This window comes from Mangifera indica, chromosome 11 (assembly GCF_011075055.1).
Source record: "Mangifera indica cultivar Alphonso chromosome 11, CATAS_Mindica_2.1, whole genome shotgun sequence".
Taxonomy (NCBI): Eukaryota; Viridiplantae; Streptophyta; class Magnoliopsida; order Sapindales; family Anacardiaceae; genus Mangifera; species Mangifera indica.
Window position 1 is genome coordinate 2,374,001 of NC_058147.1, and position 21,306 is coordinate 2,395,306.

General features: G+C 33.5%; 3 protein-coding genes across 9 annotated transcripts; 1 reads left to right on the forward strand and 2 right to left on the reverse strand.

Annotated features, from left to right (window-relative positions):
- The first annotated feature begins 387 nt into the window (after nt 1-387).
- LOC123229790 (leishmanolysin-like peptidase) lies at nt 388-7,178 on the forward strand. The gene is made up of 17 exons (XM_044655741.1): nt 388-895; nt 1,457-1,810; nt 1,899-2,039; nt 2,132-2,264; nt 2,393-2,506; nt 2,604-2,677; nt 2,760-2,834; nt 3,314-3,406; nt 3,496-3,556; nt 3,886-4,218; nt 4,597-4,723; nt 4,819-4,918; nt 5,234-5,303; nt 5,380-5,532; nt 5,616-5,711; nt 5,888-6,210; nt 6,597-7,178. The coding sequence occupies exons 1-17, from the start codon at nt 815-817 to the stop codon at nt 6,840-6,842; spliced, it is 2,574 nt and encodes an 857-aa protein (XP_044511676.1). The 5' UTR covers nt 388-814; the 3' UTR covers nt 6,843-7,178.
- Nucleotides 7,179-8,577: 1,399 nt separating this feature from the next.
- On the reverse strand, nt 8,578-14,901 carry LOC123229759 (pathogenesis-related thaumatin-like protein 3.5). Of its 7 annotated transcripts, XM_044655694.1 has the most exons (6): nt 14,664-14,797; nt 13,992-14,228; nt 12,997-13,611; nt 12,637-12,767; nt 11,181-11,381; nt 8,578-9,344 (listed from the first exon to the last, which is right to left on the reverse strand). In XM_044655694.1, the coding sequence occupies exons 3-6, from the start codon at nt 13,566-13,568 to the stop codon at nt 8,662-8,664; spliced, it is 1,587 nt and encodes a 528-aa protein (XP_044511629.1). In that variant the 5' UTR covers nt 13,569-13,611; nt 13,992-14,228; nt 14,664-14,797; the 3' UTR covers nt 8,578-8,661. The 7 variants fall into 7 exon arrangements, with proteins under 7 accessions (XP_044511629.1, XP_044511630.1, XP_044511636.1 ...); XM_044655695.1 differs by lacking the exon at nt 13,992-14,228 and having other exon boundaries at nt 14,664-14,787; XM_044655701.1 differs by lacking the exons at nt 12,997-13,611; nt 13,992-14,228 and having other exon boundaries at nt 14,664-14,676.
- Nucleotides 14,902-16,741: 1,840 nt separating this feature from the next.
- Nucleotides 16,742-18,084, reverse strand: LOC123229151 (elongation of fatty acids protein 3-like). Its single transcript, XM_044654762.1, has one exon. It carries the CDS (start codon nt 17,905-17,907, stop codon nt 17,035-17,037), a length of 873 nt encoding a protein of 290 aa, XP_044510697.1. The 5' UTR covers nt 17,908-18,084; the 3' UTR covers nt 16,742-17,034.
- Between the last annotated feature and the right edge of the window lie 3,222 nt (nt 18,085-21,306).

The following is a 21,306-nucleotide window of genomic DNA, read 5'->3' on the forward strand; positions in this document are numbered from 1 at the left end:
ATTAATTTTTTAAATTAAAATGATGAAAGGGATAAAATTTAAAAGTATTTAAATTTTAAAAAATTAACCGGTAAGAGTTAAAACATACTATAAACCTTGGGTGGCATAAAGTATTTTGGTCTTTCTAATTATATTCATATTATTTATAGGGTGATAACAAAAAATATATATATATTTTAGTTGATTTCCTGAAAAGTACATAGAAACATGTGATAGGTGTTTAAATCAATGAATTCAAAATAAGAAATAAAGTAATGTTATTCTTGATCAACGTTTGCTTTGAAAATCAAGCAAATTATTCACACATTTCGATGTAGTATTTTGTAATTTTAGGAAACGATGAGGGCCTATTTGCAGATGTATTTCCAGAAAATAATATCTCTATTTCTCTACCCACCCCACCTCCCAATCTATTTGATTTTCTGTCACCTTCTCTCCTCGCTTGCTGTAACTGTTTATAATTTCTGAAACAGCAGAAAATTTAAAACAATCAAAGTACTTTGGCTCTAAGTTACTCTGTTTAACATTTAATTTCCAACAACTCTATAAAATCTGTCTCCTGCGAATCCAGACCTTTCATTTTTACTATTTCTTGTACGATTCTTCTGTTTATTGGCCCTCTTTTTTGTGAAAATCACTTTGTCTATGTAGAAACTGGGTTTTTCCTTTATTTTTTTATTTTTGCTCTTTATTTTTCTATTAAACGGTAGAAATGCGGAGCAGCCTGCTAATTTTCTTGGGTTTGAGGCCGATCGGAAAATCGCCGGCGGTTTGATGGAATTGCAAGTGTTGGAGCTACCATTCTCGGCGTTTCATGGAGTTAAGTATTCGCTGTAGTGCATGTCTTGTAAGCAGATTTGATAGTAAGCTTCGATTTGTTGCCACTATTTTCGAGGTAAGCTTAGTTAGCTGTTCAATTTAACTGTCTTGGGCATTTAGGGTTTTGGATTTGTAGGGAAGGTATGGGAAATTTGAGATTTTGTTGTGAGAGTTTCACTCGAGCAATTGTCGGAATCAGGAATTTTTTTTGGGGTTCATTTTTAAACCAAGTCTGATTCGGGAAACTGTTGATTCGGTACAAAGTTTTCCTTTTTAGTTTCGCTGTTTAGGAGGTAGTTGCGTGACAGAAAATTTTCTCAATCTTTTGAAATTTTAACTAGTTTTGATATTTTTTAAGCTATACTTTGGTGTTTAAGTGAGGTGGTAGTAATCCGATTTGTTCTTTGGGTCACCCCTGAAACAGTCAGTCTCATTATGTGCTTGTTGTTAGTAAGCTGACTAAGTTTCTAGATTTGATATTTTTCGCTGGTGTAACTTGTTTTTCATTCTATTTTTATTAGATCTGCTGCGTTCTCTTACCAAATTACTTTGGGATTTCTTGTTTGTGCTTCCTCGCACAAATTCATTTTAATTGTCTTGCTTTATGACAACGCGGTTTCTTTTTCTTTTTGTTCAGATTTTTTTGGTATTGTTATGGTTTGAAGCTACATACGCTAAATCCCAGGAGCACCAACTGCTATGGAAAGATCCAGAACGGGGAAGTGAGAACATCATATCACATTCATGTATACATGATCAGATACTTGAACAAAGGAAGCGACCTGGTCACAAGGTGTTCTCAATCACCCCACAAGTTTATAAGGAGTCTGGTAGAGCAAAAATTCATAGTAAAGGAAGGACATTGCTTGAGATTCCTGATTTGCATGAGCAACAGAAGGACGCAAAGCAGCCTATTAGAATATATTTGAATTATGATGCTGTTGGTCACTCACCTGATAGAGATTGTCGGGAAGTTGGTGATATAGTGAAGGTTGGCTTGTTAGTAACTTTGTGACTGTTGGTTTGTACATGAGCCATACTCTCTAACCATTGATGGGTTTGCTTCTTTCTTTCATCAGCTCGGGGAGCCTCCTGTTAATACTCTTTCTGGTATTCCATCTTGCAATCCTCATGCTGATCCTCCAATCTATGGTGACTGCTGGTATAACTGTACTTTGGATGATATATCTGGGGAAGACAAAAGGCATCGCCTTCGCAAGGTTTTAATTTATAAGTTTTTCATGCTTCCAATTGTTGTTGTACATTTGCTGATAAAGCAAAAACATTAACTTTTAGAAGCATTTTAATGAAGGCTTTAGGGCAGACAGCAGATTGGTTCAGGAGAGCCTTAGCAGTTGAGCCTGTAAAAGGGAACTTGCGGTTAAGTGGATATTCTGCATGTGGCCAAGATGGAGGTGTACAACTTCCACATGAATATGTTGAAGGTATTGGGTTGTAGTTGTCTTGATTTTGAGACTGTTAGTCTTGTTAACTCTCTAGGCCAGTGGCCTTCTTCACATGTATACATTTAAGAACTCACCGGTTGCCATTCTGTTTTTAATTTTATATCCAGAGGGTGTTGCTGATGCAGACTTGGTTCTTCTTGTGACAACAAGACCTACAACTGGGAATACTCTCGCGTGGGCAGTGGCATGTGAGCGTGATCAATGGGGCCGTGCAATTGCTGGTAACAATTTCATGGGTTATCTCCCTAGTCTAGCATTTTCCCACTTATCCATACAGTAGAATTCTGAAATCAAAACTATGTTGCCTTTTCTTTGAAGGACATGTGAATGTTGCTCCTCGCCATTTGACAGCTGAAGCAGAGACTTTACTTTCTGCTACTCTCATCCATGAGGTCTGTTAGTTTTCAAATTAAGTGAAACTCAGAAATATTGAAAATACTGTTTGCACTGATCTGCATTCTGGATCTTCTCCAGGTTATGCATGTTCTTGGGTTTGATCCCCATGCCTTCTCCCATTTTAGGGATGAGAGAAAAAGAAGGCGCAGTCAGGTAGCATTTTGTCATTTATTCTAATATGTTCATATTTTGGTTATTAATATAAACAAGTTTTGTGGATATTACTTTGCTGCAATTCATAACTATATTTCTGGAAATGTAATATTTTCAGTTTCATATGAATTAATATACTTAGCAGAAATTTAACAAATCATCTATGATGAAAAGTTGCTATAGTATAACGTTATTAGAGCAGCACCATTTATCTGGTGATGTATATTTGCTTTTAATCGAACTGAATTAAAAGGTCCACTATTTTCAAATGTGTCCTTAATCTGAAGTTTGTCAGAAGTTTTATTACTTTGTACTGCCATTAAAATTATTCTTCTGGTTTCTTTTCTTGGTCTTGGTACAGTATTGTAGCAATTAATTTTTTACGCATTTATTGAAAAGTTTTGGACCTTGCACTTTTTCTTTTTCTTTTTCTCTTCAAAATTTAATTTTAAATGTCATGGTTGCACCTCCTTTTGCAGGTTTCTCAACAAGTTATGGATGAAAAGCTAGGGCGAGTGGTGACACGTGTGGTGCTTCCTCGTGTTATTATGCATTCACGTTATCATTATGGGGTAATTCTCAATCCATAATGGTGGTGTTACGGATCATAGTTCTATATTCCTAAAAATCACCAATCCATTGATGAGTGTTATATTGGCAGGCATTCTCTGAAAATTTCACTGGTTTGGAGTTAGAGGATGGAGGAGGACGTGGAACATCAGGTGTTTTTATTTTTTTAATTCACTGTTATTGTTTTCCTTTCTGTTCTCTGGCCCTAGCCATGTTTAATCAATTTAAGCTGTCAATAGATGTATAGGTGTTGAACTTTTTAATGAACATGAGTTGATATCACCTTGAAACTGATTTTCAAGACATGCTATTTTTATATAATATGTTTGGCTATGTGATACAAGATGCTTTCACCACAGGAAATAAATCATATGCTACTAGAATTACAATTGTTGTTCCTCATGGAATTACACTGGCGTGTGCATTAAGTTTGCAGGCACACCTAACTGTTTAATAATTAGTGTTTTGTTCCTGCCTGCAGGATCTCACTGGGAGAAGAGGCTACTGATGAATGAGATTATGACTGGTTCAGTGGATACAAGATCAGTGGTGTCAAAAATGACACTTGCTTTATTGGAAGATAGTGGCTGGTACCAGGCTAATTATAGTGTGGCAGACCGTCTTGACTGGGGTCGCAACCAAGGAACTGACTTTGTTACCTCCCCTTGCAACTTGTGGAAGGGTGCATACCATTGCAACACAACCCAGTTATCTGGATGTACATATAACAGGGAGGCAGAGGGTTACTGCCCAATTTTAAGTTATAGTGGTGACCTCCCGCAATGGGCTCGCTATTTTCCGCAGGCTAACAAAGGTATGTTTCTTTGCATTTATTATTATTATTTTTTAAATTGACTTTGTTATGTTTATTAGGCATTTTTACATTTTTTAAAATATATGTACATTCGAACATGTTTATGCTGCTTAAATACTGTTATTTATAGCATGTTATTGAAAATAAATATATTTATTTGATAGAAAGGGTCACAACATCTACAACAACAGTATTTGTTTGGAATCATTGTATTGTATTGTACTAATATGTTGTATATATTACAAATCTTATATGCATAAGTGTTCTACGATATAGACATAAAATAAGACAGATCAATAATTAACAGCATATGGATCTATTTTCATGTTTTGATTCTGCCCTTGGTGAGGAGTTAACCTATTTTTATGGTTGTTGCAGGTGGTCAGTCCTCATTGGCTGATTACTGCACATACTTTGTAGCCTATTCTGATGGATCATGTACAGACACTAACAGTGCACGGGCACCTGACAGAAGGTTGGGTGAAGTGCGAGGTAGTAACTCCAGGTGAGACCTTGTGCTTGGAATTTATTAAAAAAATTTAATAATTAAGTATTAAGTTGGCAACATCGATACCTAAGTTTCTCTTTGTCAAAATGTAGGTGTATGGCCTCATCATTAGTACGCACTGGGTTTGTACGGGGCTCTACGACGCAAGGAAATGGTTGTTATCAGCACAGATGTGTAAATAACTCATTAGAGGTATAGTTTGGTGCTATTGTGTGTATGTTTTTCTCATAAAATGCTTTAACTCATCAGCCTATGACAGATATGGCTGCTTCCAGACTGTTGTGATTTACTAACATATATTTTTATATATAAAATACAATCGTTTTCTTAAACTTGCAACCACCTTGACATAGCAAAATCTTTACTTTAGTGGCCAAGAAATCCTTGATTTGCCTTTCATGTAGAATGTTAAATAGAGCAAGGATTGTTTGTTAACTTATAATCTGTTAACTTTCTTTGCCACAATATCATTTGGCAATATAATACTCAAGATAATTTTCATTTTAGGTTGCTGTGGATGGTACTTGGAAAGTGTGTCCTGAAGCTGGTGGACCAATTCAGTTTCCTGGTTTCAATGGTAACAATGCTGTTCTGTCTACTGATATCATTTGAGTAAAATTAAGTTATTAAACCCTCAAGTTTTGAATCTGTAGGTGAACTGATTTGCCCAGCGTACCATGAACTCTGTAGCATGAGTCCGATTTCTATGTTTGGGCAATGTCCCAATTCTTGTAATTTCAATGGAGATTGTGTCAATGGACAATGTCACTGCTTTATAGGGTTTCATGGTCATGATTGTAGTAAACGTGAGCCCTTCTATCCTTCTCTAAAACACATCTTTTACCTGTTATCATGTTTGTCATTCAACTGAAGACTATTCCTTTGGCAGGATCCTGCCCTGGCAATTGTAATGGACATGGCAAGTGCCTTTCAAGTGGGTTCTGTGAATGTGAAAATGGGCACACTGGCATTGACTGCTCTACTGGTAATGAAAATGTCATTTTTAAGTAGTTATTCTATTTGTCTACTAGTAATCAGTGTGGCCAACTTAAGCAGTGGCGCAATTGGTCCAACCAGTGTGTGCACAACAGATATGGTAAACAAGTGCAGTTTGCATTTATCAATTATATGAATAACAAGGTGCTTTTGGGTGAATTGCAGCTGTCTGTGACGAACAATGTAGCCTCCATGGAGGTGTCTGTGATAATGGAGTTTGCGAATTTCGTTGCTCTGACTATGCAGGCTACACTTGTCAGAACAGTTCCAAGCTCATCTCTAGTCTTTCAGTTTGCAAAAATGTGTTGCAGAAAGATGCACTTGGGCAGCACTGTGCACCCAGTGAACCAAGTATACTACAACAACTGGAAGAAGTTGTTGTGACACCCAACTACCACCGTTTGTTCCCTGGTGGTGGTGCTCGGAAGTTATTTAATCTTTTTGTGACTAGCAACTGTGATGAGGCTGCCAAGCAACTAGCCTGCTGGGTAAGTGACTTTTCTTTTCTTCGTTTTATTCCCAGGTGTTTTCATGTCTCCCCATCCTTATTCTCTAATCAAAATCTTAAAACCTTCACTTTGCAAATAATTTGTTTTCACTCCACTGTTTCTTTCTTTTTCCAATACCCCTCCATGAATGAAAGAACTCCATTTGATATTCTCATAGGCAGTATCCCAAACATTCCATTTTATATCTTTCGTTTGTTTGAGGCTGAGAATACTTATATTCATGAATTCAACTTACTATTCAAGCATTGCAGCTTGCAATGAGGACTAATATCTTTATCATGTAACACATGGACGACATCTTGGCTACCTGAATTTTATAATGTCTTTTCGATCTTGTAACTAATATGCTGTCTCTGAATACCCAGATCTCTATCCAGAAGTGCGACGATGATGGAGACAACAGGCTTCGGGTATGCCATTCAGCATGCGAGTCATACAATTCAGCTTGTGGAGCATCCCTCGACTGCTCCGACCAGACTCTCTTCAGCAGTAAAGAGGAAGGTGAGGGTCAGTGCACAGGCTCTGGTGATATTAGACTATCCTTGTTTGGTCGGTTTGTTTTATATTTAAAAATAGTTCTTCGGATGGTTGTAAGAAGTAGACAGATTTAGCATTTTACCCTTTTTTTCTAATTTTATTTTCTATATTTTGGCTTGTAATTTTTCTAGGGTTTAATTGTAGGAAAAGGTGGCATGTAATGTTAATGCATTAGGTTTAGGTTTTCGTTGTGGTTGAGCCCCAAAGTCATTTAAGAAATTGGGTGGGATTGTGCTTTCGAAGATGAAAGCCCGTTGTAGAGAGAACTGTAATGTAATGCATGCAAAAGAAGGAAAAAAGAAAAGGAAAAAAAAAAAAGTTATTCTTGAGAGTGAGTTAAGATTCGGCCGAAGGCCTTTAAAGAGAAGAAAATGTCTCCTGTTTCTTTGCTAATAACATTCTTTTGAGCATCTTTCTATTTTTCTTTGTGCATGCATTTCTCCAGAACAGCTTGATCATTGTCAATCCAACCTTGAGCCCGAGTTTTTCTCTCGAGTTGAGCTGAAAAATACCTTCATTGTTTATATCAATCAAGAAATCAGAGACAAAGTAGCAATTATTATGTGGAACTTGCTCAAAGTTTTCATCAAAGTGGATTAAACATTTTAGTGGTATATATAAAATTTGCATTTCTTTTTTATGTCAAAATCACTTGTAGCTATATGAAAGCAGTGAAGAAGCTTTGGTTGTACTGATTAGGTGCATGACATGTGAACTTGCTTTCCTTTAAGATAAAGAAACACAACTTAATTGCTTGCGCCACCTTACATGAATGTCAATGTGAATTCAAATGTTTCTTAGAATAACCAAGAAATGCACGTCAATGTTTTCAAATTTGGATCGGGTATGACCTACTTAAGTTCGGGTCTTGATTGGTCTCTCGGTAAAAAATTAAATATACTTTAAAACAATATTCAACCAAAAAAAAAAATGATTGATGATATGTGGTACACAATATTCAACCAAAAAAAGTTATGATTGATGATATTTTGTACGTGTTCTTTATCATATAAATCTGAATCATACATTGATTAAGAATCATACATTGTAATAATCAAGTGCTCTATCCGTTAATGTGTCTATGCATGTATGATTATAATTATTAGTATTTTATAATATACAAAAAATATTATATGATATAATACAATACTAATAAAAAATAATATATATTTCAATAGTTTGTAAAATGGATTGAAAATTATACAGACAAGAAATTTCAATAGTTTGTAATATTTTTTTAAGATAACGAGATGATAATTAAAATTTTTTATTATTATCATATTAATATTTAAAAAAAAAATGTATCTTATTTTACTACAGGCAAGAAACAATACAAAAAATTAATTTTTTGATAGACGAGTTAATAAGCTATTCAACTATCATATGAAAGCAATAAAACTATAATTTTTATATTTTTTGTATATACAAATAACGTATTATTATGTGATAATTTTAAATTAAAAATAAAATAATATTTAATTATAAAATAATATATTATTTATATATTTAAATTGTATACTAAAATGACGTATATATAACATCGCTTTATGCGAAACATAGGGGCTTAAAAGAGAAGTAGGCTAACTATTTAATGCTACAAAATATTGGTTACCATAAAACAGCCCCACCATCAATGCCTAATCCAATAATTCAAATTATGTTGGTTATACCATTTATTAGTTACTCCAAGGCAACACGCCATGATCGTCTTCTCCATCTAAACTGAAAGGAATTGTTTCATATTAATTAATTTCCCATCCCACCAAATGAACCAACCCCATTATCATATCAATATTTACAAGCTAAAGAAACAAAGAAGGTAATCGCAGAAATTAAAATATATGCATCAAAAAATAACATTAGAATTTAGATCTGGCAATGAAACTGAAAATTCTAACTGGGGCAGAAAGTGATCACATAATCAGAGCCAGAGCAAGTAAAAGTACTAGTAGCATCATCGTAAGCATAACTGTAAGCCGTGGGACAAGCGTTCTTGAACAGCTTCGAGTACTGTGTGGGCGAACATGTTTGAGGCGTCGCATGGTCGCCGGTGCAGCAAAACTGAGACGTGTTGAACGCAGCACACGCGCTTTTACACGCAACAACAGAGCCCGAATCCATCACCTGTAACTCCGTCGGACAGTTTCGTTTAAGATCAGTAACACAGCCCGCATACCGACAATCTCCGCTGCCACCAACCGCCTTGACGCCTAACCCCACGTTATAACCGTCGACAAGACTGACGTCGTAGAAGTCCTTGTCGTTAGCGTCCTTGCCGATGGTGAATTCCGCAAGGCTCACTGGCGGTGCACCACCGGCTGAACACTTGAGCAAACCGCCGCAATCGCCTGTTACGCATTTGCCATTGCCTGAAGCGTCGAAGTTGCAGCCTGTTCGAGCCCAGATTCGACCGGACCAAGCTTGTGGGACGGGGAACTGGACTGACGCACCTGCAGCTAATGAGAACCCCCCGTCACCGAGAGTGGCGATGCCGTTGCCGCATAAAGTTCCGGGCCATATCGTATAACTGCATTGATTCTGGAGAGTGAAAACTGTAGCCGAAGAACCTGCAATGCCTGTATACAAAGCAGATTGTTATTGCAATATCTAAAACTGATCTTTTAACCGTCAAATAAGAAGACCTATGATGGAGGGAGAAAAGGGGAGTTCAATATTTTCTTTACCAAACGAGAAGAGAAGTAGAAGAAGACAAGTTGAGTGGTTACGAGTCGCCATTGTTGGTTGTATGAAGAGAAGAAAGAAGTGGAAGAAATAAATAGGGAGGTTAGAGTGGTTGTAGTTGAGATCGTGGAAGTTATATTAAGAAGGAATTTACACAAGGGGTCCTCTCTCTCTTATCTTGCCTGCCTATTAATAATTTGTTGTATCTTTACGTGAGATGAGGCCATCTTTAAATGTTTGTGCATGCATATTTTTCATAATCTCATCTTCATTTCTTCTTTGAGGGTTTGGATTCCATGATCAAATTGCGTACAAGAAATTAAACTGTTTAGTTTTTTGTTTTCCTAAATTGTCTCACCCTTGCAATGAATCCATGAAAGGCAATGTTTATGTGCATGAGGTAAAATTTTTCTGGCGTCCTTTGCTTGTTTACTAAGTGTCCAAATTAAAACTTGCTTGTTAAGGTTGTCAAAGTTCATACTACACTAGCCGATAAATTGGCGCAGGTTTGATCATAAATACATACATACATACATATATATATATACACACACTCATTATCCGAACACAGAATTATAAGCTGAAGCAAAATCATTAACCATGTTATGAGGTAGATAATTAACTGACTCACTTTCTGTATTTAAAAATAATTGTTAGAATCTTAGACAACAGCCCACTTGTTCTTGTGATGATTTTGAGTCTTCACTTTTTTTGACAATGGATCATGTTGGTTAGTCCATTAACAGTAAACTGGAATCAGTCATCATCTGCACCAGTTTTTCATATGTATCATCATACATGCTTTGCAGGCTGGCAATAGGGACCTATATCTGGTAAGTATAAAGCGATGAGGTAAATAAACAAAAAAGGTTAAAGTTATGAAAAAGACATCGGCAGGTAAAGCCTTACCTGCCTACCCGAAGCATTGTATTGTTCCAGATATCACCATTCACATAAGGCAATGCTTTTGAAAGGCTATAACTTGGGTAATTCTCATAATCTTGGACACTGTATTTCACAGTACTCAGGTAAATTAGATGTATATATAGGGGGAAAATTCGTTGCGGGTATTAGCAAAAACTAAAGAAAAATTATAACTGAATTCCGGCAACCAGAAGATAAAATAGACTTGCAGTTTGTTAATCAGTAGCCCACAAAGTTGTCATTTTGGGAAGCCGGATTTCTATGGTGTGTAAAGTAATTTCAATGATCCAAAAACCAAGTCAATTAGCTAACTAGAGCAAATCTGCCTTCCTAATGAACTCCTTAGCAAAAGTAAGTTCAGAGAAATGAATAACAGAACTGAGTCCTAAACTGTGTTTTGTTACTAAGTACAGAACATATAGGCCTTCTCCAAAGACAGGACTGACAATTTTCTTAGGTAAGTTTCCAAACCCAAGTAACAAAAAGAGATTCAAATATTCAGCAATCAGGTATAATTTTTGTTGTCATCAGCAATTTCAGTATCATTTATTTATAATAACATATCTACTTTGTTTTCTTGCAGTAAAACATCTCTTTAACAAAGTCTTGAGCTGGCCTTGGACGAATATTATAATAAGTGGCAAAAGCAAGAAAAACACATGCTAAACCTACATATATTTTAAACCAAATGGATGAAAAAAAGCTAAGATAAGAAAATACTACAGTCAAGGAAATTACAAAAACTAAATTTACCAAACACTTCAAAGTAGACAGTTCTGCTTCTGTGACTTGGTTAGGGAAATGACCTTGAGCTTTGAAATCTGAAAGTAATTGGTCCTTTTCATGGAATGCATCCATTAACCATTCACCTACTTCAGAGTCTGATGTTGGTAACTCCTTAACAGGGATACGTCGAACATGAATATGAACTTCTGAAGGATCCACACCAAAGACATTGTCCAAGAAGGAAGGACATTGATGCTTGTATGCAATAGTCACATCATAAACTGTAGTTTTGTGGGAAAGCGAGAAAATGAGAGCTATGAAGAACTTTTAGAAGCAGCTATTGAAAAAATATATATGCAAACAAGGATTTTCACATCACAGAAACTGGGGAAGAAATAAATTAACCATGCCACCACAAATACGCAATGGTCAGACTAGACCACTGTCCTAAAATATATATCATTAAGCACTTGGTTGTAAAACCCCTAATATATCAATCCCTTGTTCCACAGTAAGCACACAATTTCATTCCATTCCTTTCACTATGCAACTTACTTAAAATGTCCCAACAAAAATGCAAACGGGATTGTGAATTAATATAATCATCTCTTGCTCACTAAACAGACTTTTTGAAATCAAAGGGATCACAAATTTTAGTGATGTCAGACACTCTTGTCTACTAACTGGAAGCCAAAACAATGAGTCAGTCATCATCTTGTTAGTGCTGACATGGTAAGACTGCATTGTTACTATTACTTAATACTAGATGTAAACCTAAAGGAGAACCATACCAAAATCAACTATATGATCTCCCAACTGAACAAGAAGTGTTAAGAGTAGGGTTGGATTTAAGCCGAGTCAAGCTGAGCTTGAGCTCGCCTCGATTTGCATAGAACCAAGCTTGTTGACCTTGTTTCCAAAGAATTTGAGCTTGACTCGTTTCAAAAGAGTCAAACTTGACTTGAGCTTTGAGTTGGGCTTACTAAAACGAAATCATTTTAATACATATTGATCAAAACGACGTCATTTTGATACATATTAATTAAAACGACGTTGTTTTATATCAAATTTTTTAAACTCACGAGTTTGTTGAGTCAAACACCCCTAAAACTTGAGCTCGAAAATATTGAATTGTTAAGCTCGAACTCGCTTGAGCTTAGCTTGTTTTAGGCTAATTTGAGTTCGAGCAAACTCGGTTCGAATCTAACCCTAGTCAGGAGTTATAATCAATAACTACTAAATCACAATAAAGTCAATGCAAGAAGCTAAGGAAGCTCGAAGCAGTAGAATAAACTTCTATGGCATCCTAAACAGCATTATAGGTTTGAATATACTCACACTTTTTAAATATTTACAAAGTGATTAAAAATTTTCGAGGAAAGTGCCATTTTCCACAAGATCATGTAGGAAAAAGATCATATGTTTGGTTGGCAGTGTTTGTGGGCACGCACATGAGAACGCATGATATTGACTATATACATCTTCCAATCCTTTAGGTCAGAAACTACGTTTAAAGGAGACTAACTAGAAGAAAACCTGCATCCAGGGAGTCACGCAGAGTTTCCAAGCAAACAAAAAAACCTCTTGTTTTCGGAAGCAGCACATTAGTGAGCACAGGAAGTCCAACTTCAGCTGCCAATTTTTGACTCCTCTTGCATTTCTCTTGACTGTACCAAAGAAAACAAAAAGACAACAATGTAAATACTTTAATACACTTTGTGTTAAAAGATGCAATTCATGAAGTATTCTGTAATTGTCAACAATTCTTGATCCATTGGGCTGATGGAGAAAAAGTATCAATACAAAATAACACATATGTTTATCTGTAGGAAGGAGCAGGGGAATTATATATGCAGGATGCATGCCAGTGGAAGATAGAGGAGGTGGAGACAGTACGTAAAATCAGTTCCTTCGGGGAAAATTGCAAGCCACAAAGGATCTTGAGGATTCTTAAAAGTGGAAAGTATTTGGTGCATCACCAGTTCATCGATTTCCCATTTCCTCTCCACTGAAATAAACTCCAATATGTGAAATCCCCAACCAAAGACAGGTAGTTTCATCAAGGTGCTCTTAAGGATATATTTTATGTAGCCCAAGCAGCCCTTTCGCAATGCAAGATTCCACAAGTACATCCAATCAACCTCAGTTCTGTGATTGGCAATAAGTAAGACACGTTCCTTTGCAGGGACAGTATTTCCAGAAAACACAATTTTAGTTCTATTTATCTTTTCAAATAGAAAGGGCCACATAGCTAACCAAAGACCAAAGAGGAAGGATGTTGCTTTCCTACAGTAATGGATGCTGAAAAGGCGCAACATGAAGGCAATAATGGGTCCAAAATACACTAAAAACATAAAAGCCGTAGAAATATACACCAACAAACATAAGAGACCCCTGAAAACCCTAATTGGAGTCAAAGGACGGTGCTTTAATCTATTATCAGATTTGAGAGGTCCGCAGTCTTCCATTCCCTTCCAGAAACTGCTATAAAGATCTGCCTCCTAAGAACAGCTGCAATAATGTGCCTCAAAGTTACTTGAGCAGTCTCTATATAAGTTTTTATCACAAAGGAACAATTACAAGAATATATAAGACAAATCCATGTCAATTCAAATTAGAAAATGAAAAAGTTCTAGTCAAGCTTACTGGAAAATGAAAAGTGGTAGCACATGAAGGTAGTTTCAAAAAAAAAAAAAAAAAAAACAGCAGAGATCCATCCAACAAGAAAATAAGATGATTGCCAAACAGTGTGCATCCTCAAGGAAAATCTAGGGACTACTGATTATAATCAAAAGCAGTAAGGCCAATAATCTCAAAAAAAGTACAAGTTTAGGTTGAGAGGTAGTGTTTTAAGGCTCAACCATTCAGTTAAGTAAAGGTTGGAAACTCACCTAAAACTGGTAACTGAAATCACTTGAAGAAACCAGAAAGGTACAAGACACAACGGATCCTCGTGTATAAATGCTTCAAAATGGATCAGTAAGTTTTAGTTGATAAAATTGTTCGACCGTTGGATCCATAATATGGCTCCCTAAAACTGTGAGTGAAGGATATTTTCCAACTGAATCAACTACATGTCTCCAATACAATTAGAACCAACTCCAAGTGGACTTATTGTCACATGTCTCCTAATCAGCCATGAAAAACCATCAGAGCTTAATAAATGCTTTACCATAAAAGCAAAACAAATAAAAGCAACTCATACTAAACATTCCATTACTGCAGTAAAAGAAATCCGAGTCAAATCTTAAAAATATAAACATGGAAACAATTAAGAAGCAGGAGTAGGTGATTATTCTGTAACTTTGAAAACTAAATCTACATCTTGCAGAGTTGATAAAAGAAAAACAAGTGAAAAGGATTCTAGTATTTTGGAGGACATTAACAACAAATCATTATACGGCCATCTAATTCTAACATTTTCAGAAGAATTATGATCCAAAACAATGGCACATAAGAAATCCAACTAAAAAATTAGAAGTAGAACGAGAAACACAAGCGATGAATTTTAATATAATGATTAGAACAACGAATGGTAAAGAGAGTGAGTGCGGGGGTTGTACCTCGTAAGGTGAGAGGCAGTGTTTTTTTTTTTTTCTTCTCGGCTTTGAGATCAACTCTCTGTGTTTCTCTCTCTGTTGAGAAGAGGATAAAACAGGAAAATCCGAATCTAACGGGCACGGTGACGTGCAGTCGGATGCAGAGGAACATAACTAATATAATTGGTGAATTGCTTTGTAAGGGGCAGATGATTGGTTGAAAGTTCACTAGTTGGTGGGTGGTGGAAACCCACCGGGACCCGGAGTCTGTTGCCGACTGATACTGGGTTATTTAGTGGTAGCAAGTTTAAAAACCTCTTCATTCGAGTTTTATTTAAATAAAAAATAACTCTATTTGAATTTGATTTAAATTTATTGAATTAATATTAAAGATGGTTTGATTTAAATAAAAATAGTTTAGTTTGAGTTTAATTCGAATTTATGATTCAAATGCATGAGTCAAATATATAGTTTAAATTCATAGTTTGAATTTGTGATTCGTTAATAAAATAATATCGTTTAACAATTATTTAATATAATTTAAATTAAGTTACGAGATAAATTTGAATCGAATTGAGTTATTTGTGTCAAATTCTCTATAACTTTAATTTGATTCTATTTTTAAAAAATTCAAACTCCCTAATTCAAACTCAATTTATATTCGAAATAAATAAATTTAAATTAAGTCATAATCAAACTAAGTTAATTTTTAAATTTAAATTAACTCAATTCAAATTCAACCCTATTTAATGTAAGCCTGCTAAGCATATGGGCTCATCAAATATGTTTATCAGTATAATCTGTGTATAGATTTAAGCATACAATATTATATTATTTGTCATTACGTAATTATATATTTTTTTTAAATTCAAAATATAATATATCAATTATATACGTTTATGTATAACTAAAAAACCCGTACATAGTTTTTTAGTGGGTTTTTTAGTGACATATGATTCATTGAGTTTGACTTGAAGCCTTTACTTTATTAGCAGGGCAAATTTAAAACGATTGATTTGATATTGCTTTCATGTTGAAATTGAATTCAAATATTTTCACATTCTCTTTAAACCAACTGATTAGCTCAAACAATTTACAATTTTACGACTTATTGTTAATGTGCCAATGAATTTTTAAAACGTGCTACTTTAGCTTGTTTCCATTAATGTAATTTAATTTTATTATAGCCAAATTCTTATTTTCTATTCGAACTTGGAAGAAAAGGTATATTTTTATCATAATTTATTTGGCATGAATTTTTTTTAATTTGTCTTAGTATTTTTTTTTTATTTTATCTTTTCCTTTTTTATTTTTTTCCGCTTATTTTTTTATTTTTTCTTTTACCTTTTCCTTTTCTTCTTCGTTTCTTTTCATCACTGATCATCCTTTCACCCTTTATGTCATTGGTTATTCTTTTTTAATCTGATCTCAATCAATTTTTTAAAAGTCATATATGAATTCTACTGATATCAATATCTTTTTTATTGTTATTGATAGTCATATCTTATCTCTCTCTCCTTATCATAATTATACTCTCTTAATTTATTGTGACTCCTCCATATCTATAGACAATTATTTTCTTCCTATCTACGGCTAATTCAACCATTTCTACCCTAGTCAACAGTTGAGTAATAATTTTTGAAGTTGTTAAAAATTTTGATTTTTTTCAAAGGCTTAAGTGATATATATTTTTAATTTATAAAATTATATGAGTAATTTGATATTGTATCAAGTAATAAAAATAATTTTATAATTTTAACAATTGGACAAAACAATTTTATAATTTTAATAATTGGGCAAAAACATTATTTTTAAGAAATCAAACAAAATTTATTACCGGAAAGCAAATAATAAATAGATAATTAAAAATTTTAAACTTAAAGTACGAAAAATTATAATTCGACCAAATTGGGGTGAGAAATAGTCCGCTGGCCAGTTGGCCTTTTCTTCTAGATTAAGAGGAGACTTTGGGGTCAACAATTAGACAAAATATCATATTCTAGAATCGTGTCTGGAAACAGTATTAATATCTTTTAATGTGCAACATGGTAAAAATGAGAATCTTCATGGAAGCTTCGTTGGATAATAGAGCCGACAAAATATACAGTCAATTGCGTAATTGATCGCCATAAATCAAATATTCAATACACAGTACAAAGCCAACCAAAATTTCCAGCATGATCACAAAGCAAAAGGGCAAAAAGAGACAGAAAAGATTTGTCCTTGACACCCATCTCTTAATCATTGACAAGCCACCTGGTGCCGCCGGGTAAAACCCTCATTACAATTTCTCTATCGCATTGATCAGAAGGAATAAATATTTACAGACTCAGGGCTCTGATATACATACTTTACAATTACATCAGCCCTTTACAATACAACTGAAAAAATTGGCTTAACTATCCTTTACTTGAGCAGAGGAGGAATGCTTGGCTGATACTTTTCTATTCTTCAAATGCATCTTCACGTAAAAATTCATGAAAAGTAACAAAATGACAGCATTGAGCACAGAATTGAAACCCCAGGCGCCAATCCCATTGCATCCGCCTTTGAGCAAGTGCAAGAACAGAACGCCAAAATGGCAAACAAAATTGCAGACCAATAACACAACTTGACAATTCACCACGAGCGGAAAGCAGGCGCCAGGCAAGCCAATCGCGGTCCAGAAGCGGTATCCATAAACGACGGAGTACAATAAGGTTGTCAGCAATATGGCGAGGACTTGAAAGGATTGTGAAAATTCGAGCCAGAGAAAAGACATGAAAGTAAGAATGGATTGGTTGAACAGCTGAAAGAAAGTCAGTTTACGGTATTTCAGGATGCCGAAGAATGTACGGAGGAGATGGAGGAAGCGTGAGAGGTAAAAAACATAGGACCAAAAAAAGACCCGACCAGAAGGGCGGGTCCCGATAGGAAAGCAGAGGAGCCACTGGAACGTGGTGGTGTTGGTTCGACGCCAGAACCAGCGCGTGTCCCGAATCTCGGCTGCAGCTGAGAACAGGATGCCAACGAAAATAACGACGGAGATTAAGGACACAGCAAGGCTATGAACTGCCGGGATCGGGCCGAGTGGGATCCGACGATCACGGTGGAGAAGAAGGCAGAGGAGGAGATGGAGGAAAATTGCGGCGACTATATAGATGGAAATAGCTGAAAACACAAACGACCAGGTGGAACCCCATAATTGAGCGTGGTTCCACCGGAAGTTGACGATTATTGGGTGCTCCGACAGCCAATACGGTATCGTTTGGACTCTGGATAATGCCATGCGCTGAAATGGTTGGTGGGAAATGTCCGTTATGAGAAGAATCAGATGCGTAAAAAGACTGCCAGAAATTAGAGACGGAGATTTAGTTGGAGGTCGGGGCGTAATAACTAAAATATATAGGCTGGGCTGAGGTGGAGAAAAGAAAGTATTATAATAATATTTTTGAAGATCCTATGGGATCACTTCGTTCGTGTTATGACTGGAAGAAGCTTCCGTTTGAAACTAATATTTTTCCTAAATGAATTTATTCATTGACGCAGCGGATAAGGATTAGGACCTGAAACATTAATGATTGGTATTTGTATTTACTTGTCTAAAAAGGGACAATACAACTTGTCTCTAGAAGAGTCAATATGATTAAGTGTAATTGATTCGTAATTAAATAACATATTATTATATAATTATATAATTTTTAATTTTTAATAATATATTATCTTAATTCTTAGTTAAATATTTAAAAGTTATTACTTTCTATATTATTTCAAAAAATGTACTTTTTTATTTTAAAAATTAGTATAATTGATAGAATATTTAAATTTTTAATATAAAAATTTAAATTCAAATATTTATCATATTTATAATACCTTAACTTAATGATGTAATAATTAATGGTCTGAGTTTTGCTATTAAATCTCAAATTTATAATAATTTCAAGTCAATTGTAGTTATCAACTCTAAAAGTAGAGATGATTACGTGCATTGTACTCATTCATTGAAGCTTTTATTTTATAATAAAATTAGTTATATAATTTTTTATATAAATAATAAAATATTTTTTTATTTTTTATTTTTAATTATATAATAATATATTATTATATATATAATTATATATAAAAATTAGACATATATCATTATTATTTATTTTAATTAGTTGTAAGGTTTCGTCCTTTCAAAATTTTGTTTAGGCATACTTTTGCAGTTTTCAGTTAATTATAATATTTAAATATTCATATTAAATCAATAACTTAATTAATATTGAGATATTAAACTTTTCATCTTAGGCAAACCGATAATTTTTTTTTTTTGGATAAATCACATTTTTCTATCAAAATTTAATTCTGTTAAAAAAATAATATAATATAAATAATTAAATTATCATATTATTTTTTAATTATTTCATTTTTATAAGGTCAAAGACTATTTTTTATGAAAGTTTTAATCCAATTTTAAAAATATATCTACGATAGTTTAAAAACTCAAACACTCACTCATAAGTTAATTCATGTTAAAATTTTTAGTTATAAATAAGGATAAAATTATTATTTTATCAATAATATTAAAATATATATTATTTTATTTTATTTCGAGTTTTAAAAATTTACATTTCACTATCAGTCTCAACTTTGAAAAGTAATATATTTTCTTTTAAATCCCTAGGGTTTTCTTCCTCACAATCACCATCGTCTCCACCTTCAGAGTTTCAACATTGATGAAGGACAACATTTCTAAACGATAAAATGTCATCCTTCTTCGATGCGTTAAGACAACCATTGTCATTACTGGAAAATGAAGAAAATCCTAGATATTTGGAGGGGGGGAGGAAAAGTTAACTTTCAAAGTTAAAGTTATGGTGAAATACGAGTTTTTAAAATCTGGACAAGAAAATAAAATAAAATAATATATTTTTTAATATTATTGATAAAATGATAGATTTATTTTTATTTATAACTGAAAATTTTAATAAAAGTTAGTTTATAAATACATGTTTAAGTTTTTAAACTGTCATAAGTGTGCTTTTAAAATTATTCTAAAACTTAGATGGAAAATACTCCTTTGGCCTTTTTTATAAATTACTATGTCACTTCAAATTATTTATATTTATGTAAATATAAAATATGCATATATACTCTTTTTCCCCTATCACTTTCATTATCTTTTTTATGAGTGTCTAGTTGACTCTCAAACCACTCACCACCACCCCTTACTTGGCCACCCTACACTCAACCTTGCAAGCCACTCTCTATCTTTTATACCTATCATCTCTCATCTATTTATTACATATCTTTTTTACTTTTACAATCATTATTATTACCGCCCTATAGTTTAAATCTCGTAAACTATTTTTTATTTCGTACTCATCATCTCTTACCTCTTTATAGCGTACAATTTGGTCTAACTTACCTTTTTATTGTTTCAACCAATGACATGTTATATTTTGATAGACTATTTTTGTTGCCCACTTTGCTCATTGTTTCAGTTTTGTTCATAGTTGTCCATGTCAAAGCTAACAAATTTAATGGTAACATTTATTCTTATGGTGTCATTTGTTAGGATGGTTGGAATTTCTTTTTCTTTTTTTTTTTTTCAATTGGAAAAAAGAGTATGAGTGTTATGAGTTGTTTGGAATGTCATGGTGGCAACATTGAGTTTCAATTAAAAAAAAAAAAAACCGGTGACTATTGCTTGAAACTTGAATTGTAGGACTATAAATGGGTTACTCTTTTTTATCATGATATTATTTTTATTTTACTTTTAATAATAAAGTCAAGTTTTATATAAAAAATATATTTTATATCTTTCTTAAGTGATATAATAGAGAGTTCACTCTAATTTAACTGATAATCAGATCAATTAATTATTTAAAAATAATATTTAAATAATTTTATATTATTTATTATTAAATATATAATTTAAGTTATTTTATCATCATAATGAACTTAGTTTAATCATATACATGCTCAAAATTGATCAATAACCACTCGATCTAATCTATTTTAACTCAAAAAATGATTTTTTTTTTTATAATGGAAAACTCCATCCGAATCAAACCGTTTAGAAATGATTTTTAAATGAAAATTATTTTATTGGTATGTGTTGGTCTGATGAGTTGAATCTTAATCAAATCCAATTTTAAAACTATGTTTTTAAAGTGAAATATTGAGTGGAAGAATTTTATATTATATAATATTTTATTTAAGTAATATTGTATATATATTTATTTTAAATATATAAATAACTATGTATTTACCTATATTATTACTTAATATTTAATTATACATATGTGTGTGTGTGTGTGTGTGTTGGGGGGGGGGGGGGGGGAATTAATTAAAATAGGTAGTCAGTTTGCCGCATAAACCTTTTTCGATACGAATTCTTAGTTTTTACCTTTTTAAGCAAATTATATTTTTTATTCAAAAAATACTCCTCTTCTAATTTCTTAGCGTTTACAGTAGCTTTCACAGCATTAATTTCTTATATTTCAAATTATATGCATTAAATTTAATTTTTCTGTAATGAATAATATCTACATATGAAAAACAGAATAATTTTTTATATAATAATTGATTCTTATATACATTTATACAATTATAAAATGATGGATATATCAGACGTTTTCTCAAAACGGTGCGCTTTTTGTGAATAGGTGCAAAAATGTGTGAAATGATGTGTGAAAAGGTG

What these genes read in the sequence shown, in the direction of transcription:
- LOC123229790 (XM_044655741.1), top strand. Translation starts at nt 815, where the DNA reads ATGGAGTTAAGTATTCGCTGTAGTGCATGTCTTGTAAGCAGATTTGAT. An exon ending in GAAAAAGAAGGCGCAGTCAG is followed by an intron (nt 2,835 to 3,313) that starts GTAGCATTTTGT and finishes CTCCTTTTGCAG; the next exon opens with GTTTCTCAACAAGTTATGGA. An exon ending in AGGAGGACGTGGAACATCAG is followed by an intron (nt 3,557 to 3,885) that starts GTGTTTTTATTT and finishes TCCTGCCTGCAG; the next exon opens with GATCTCACTGGGAGAAGAGG.
- LOC123229759 (XM_044655694.1), bottom strand. Translation starts at nt 13,568, where the DNA reads ATGGAAGACTGCGGACCTCTCAAATCTGATAATAGATTAAAGCACCGT. An exon ending in CCCGAAGGAACTGATTTTAC is followed by an intron (nt 12,768 to 12,996) that starts GTACTGTCTCCA and finishes TCTTTGGTACAG; the next exon opens with TCAAGAGAAATGCAAGAGGA. An exon ending in TTCAGATTTCAAAGCTCAAG is followed by an intron (nt 9,345 to 11,180) that starts GTCATTTCCCTA and finishes CTTTGTATACAG; the next exon opens with GCATTGCAGGTTCTTCGGCT.
- LOC123229151 (XM_044654762.1), bottom strand. Translation starts at nt 17,907, where the DNA reads ATGGCATTATCCAGAGTCCAAACGATACCGTATTGGCTGTCGGAGCAC.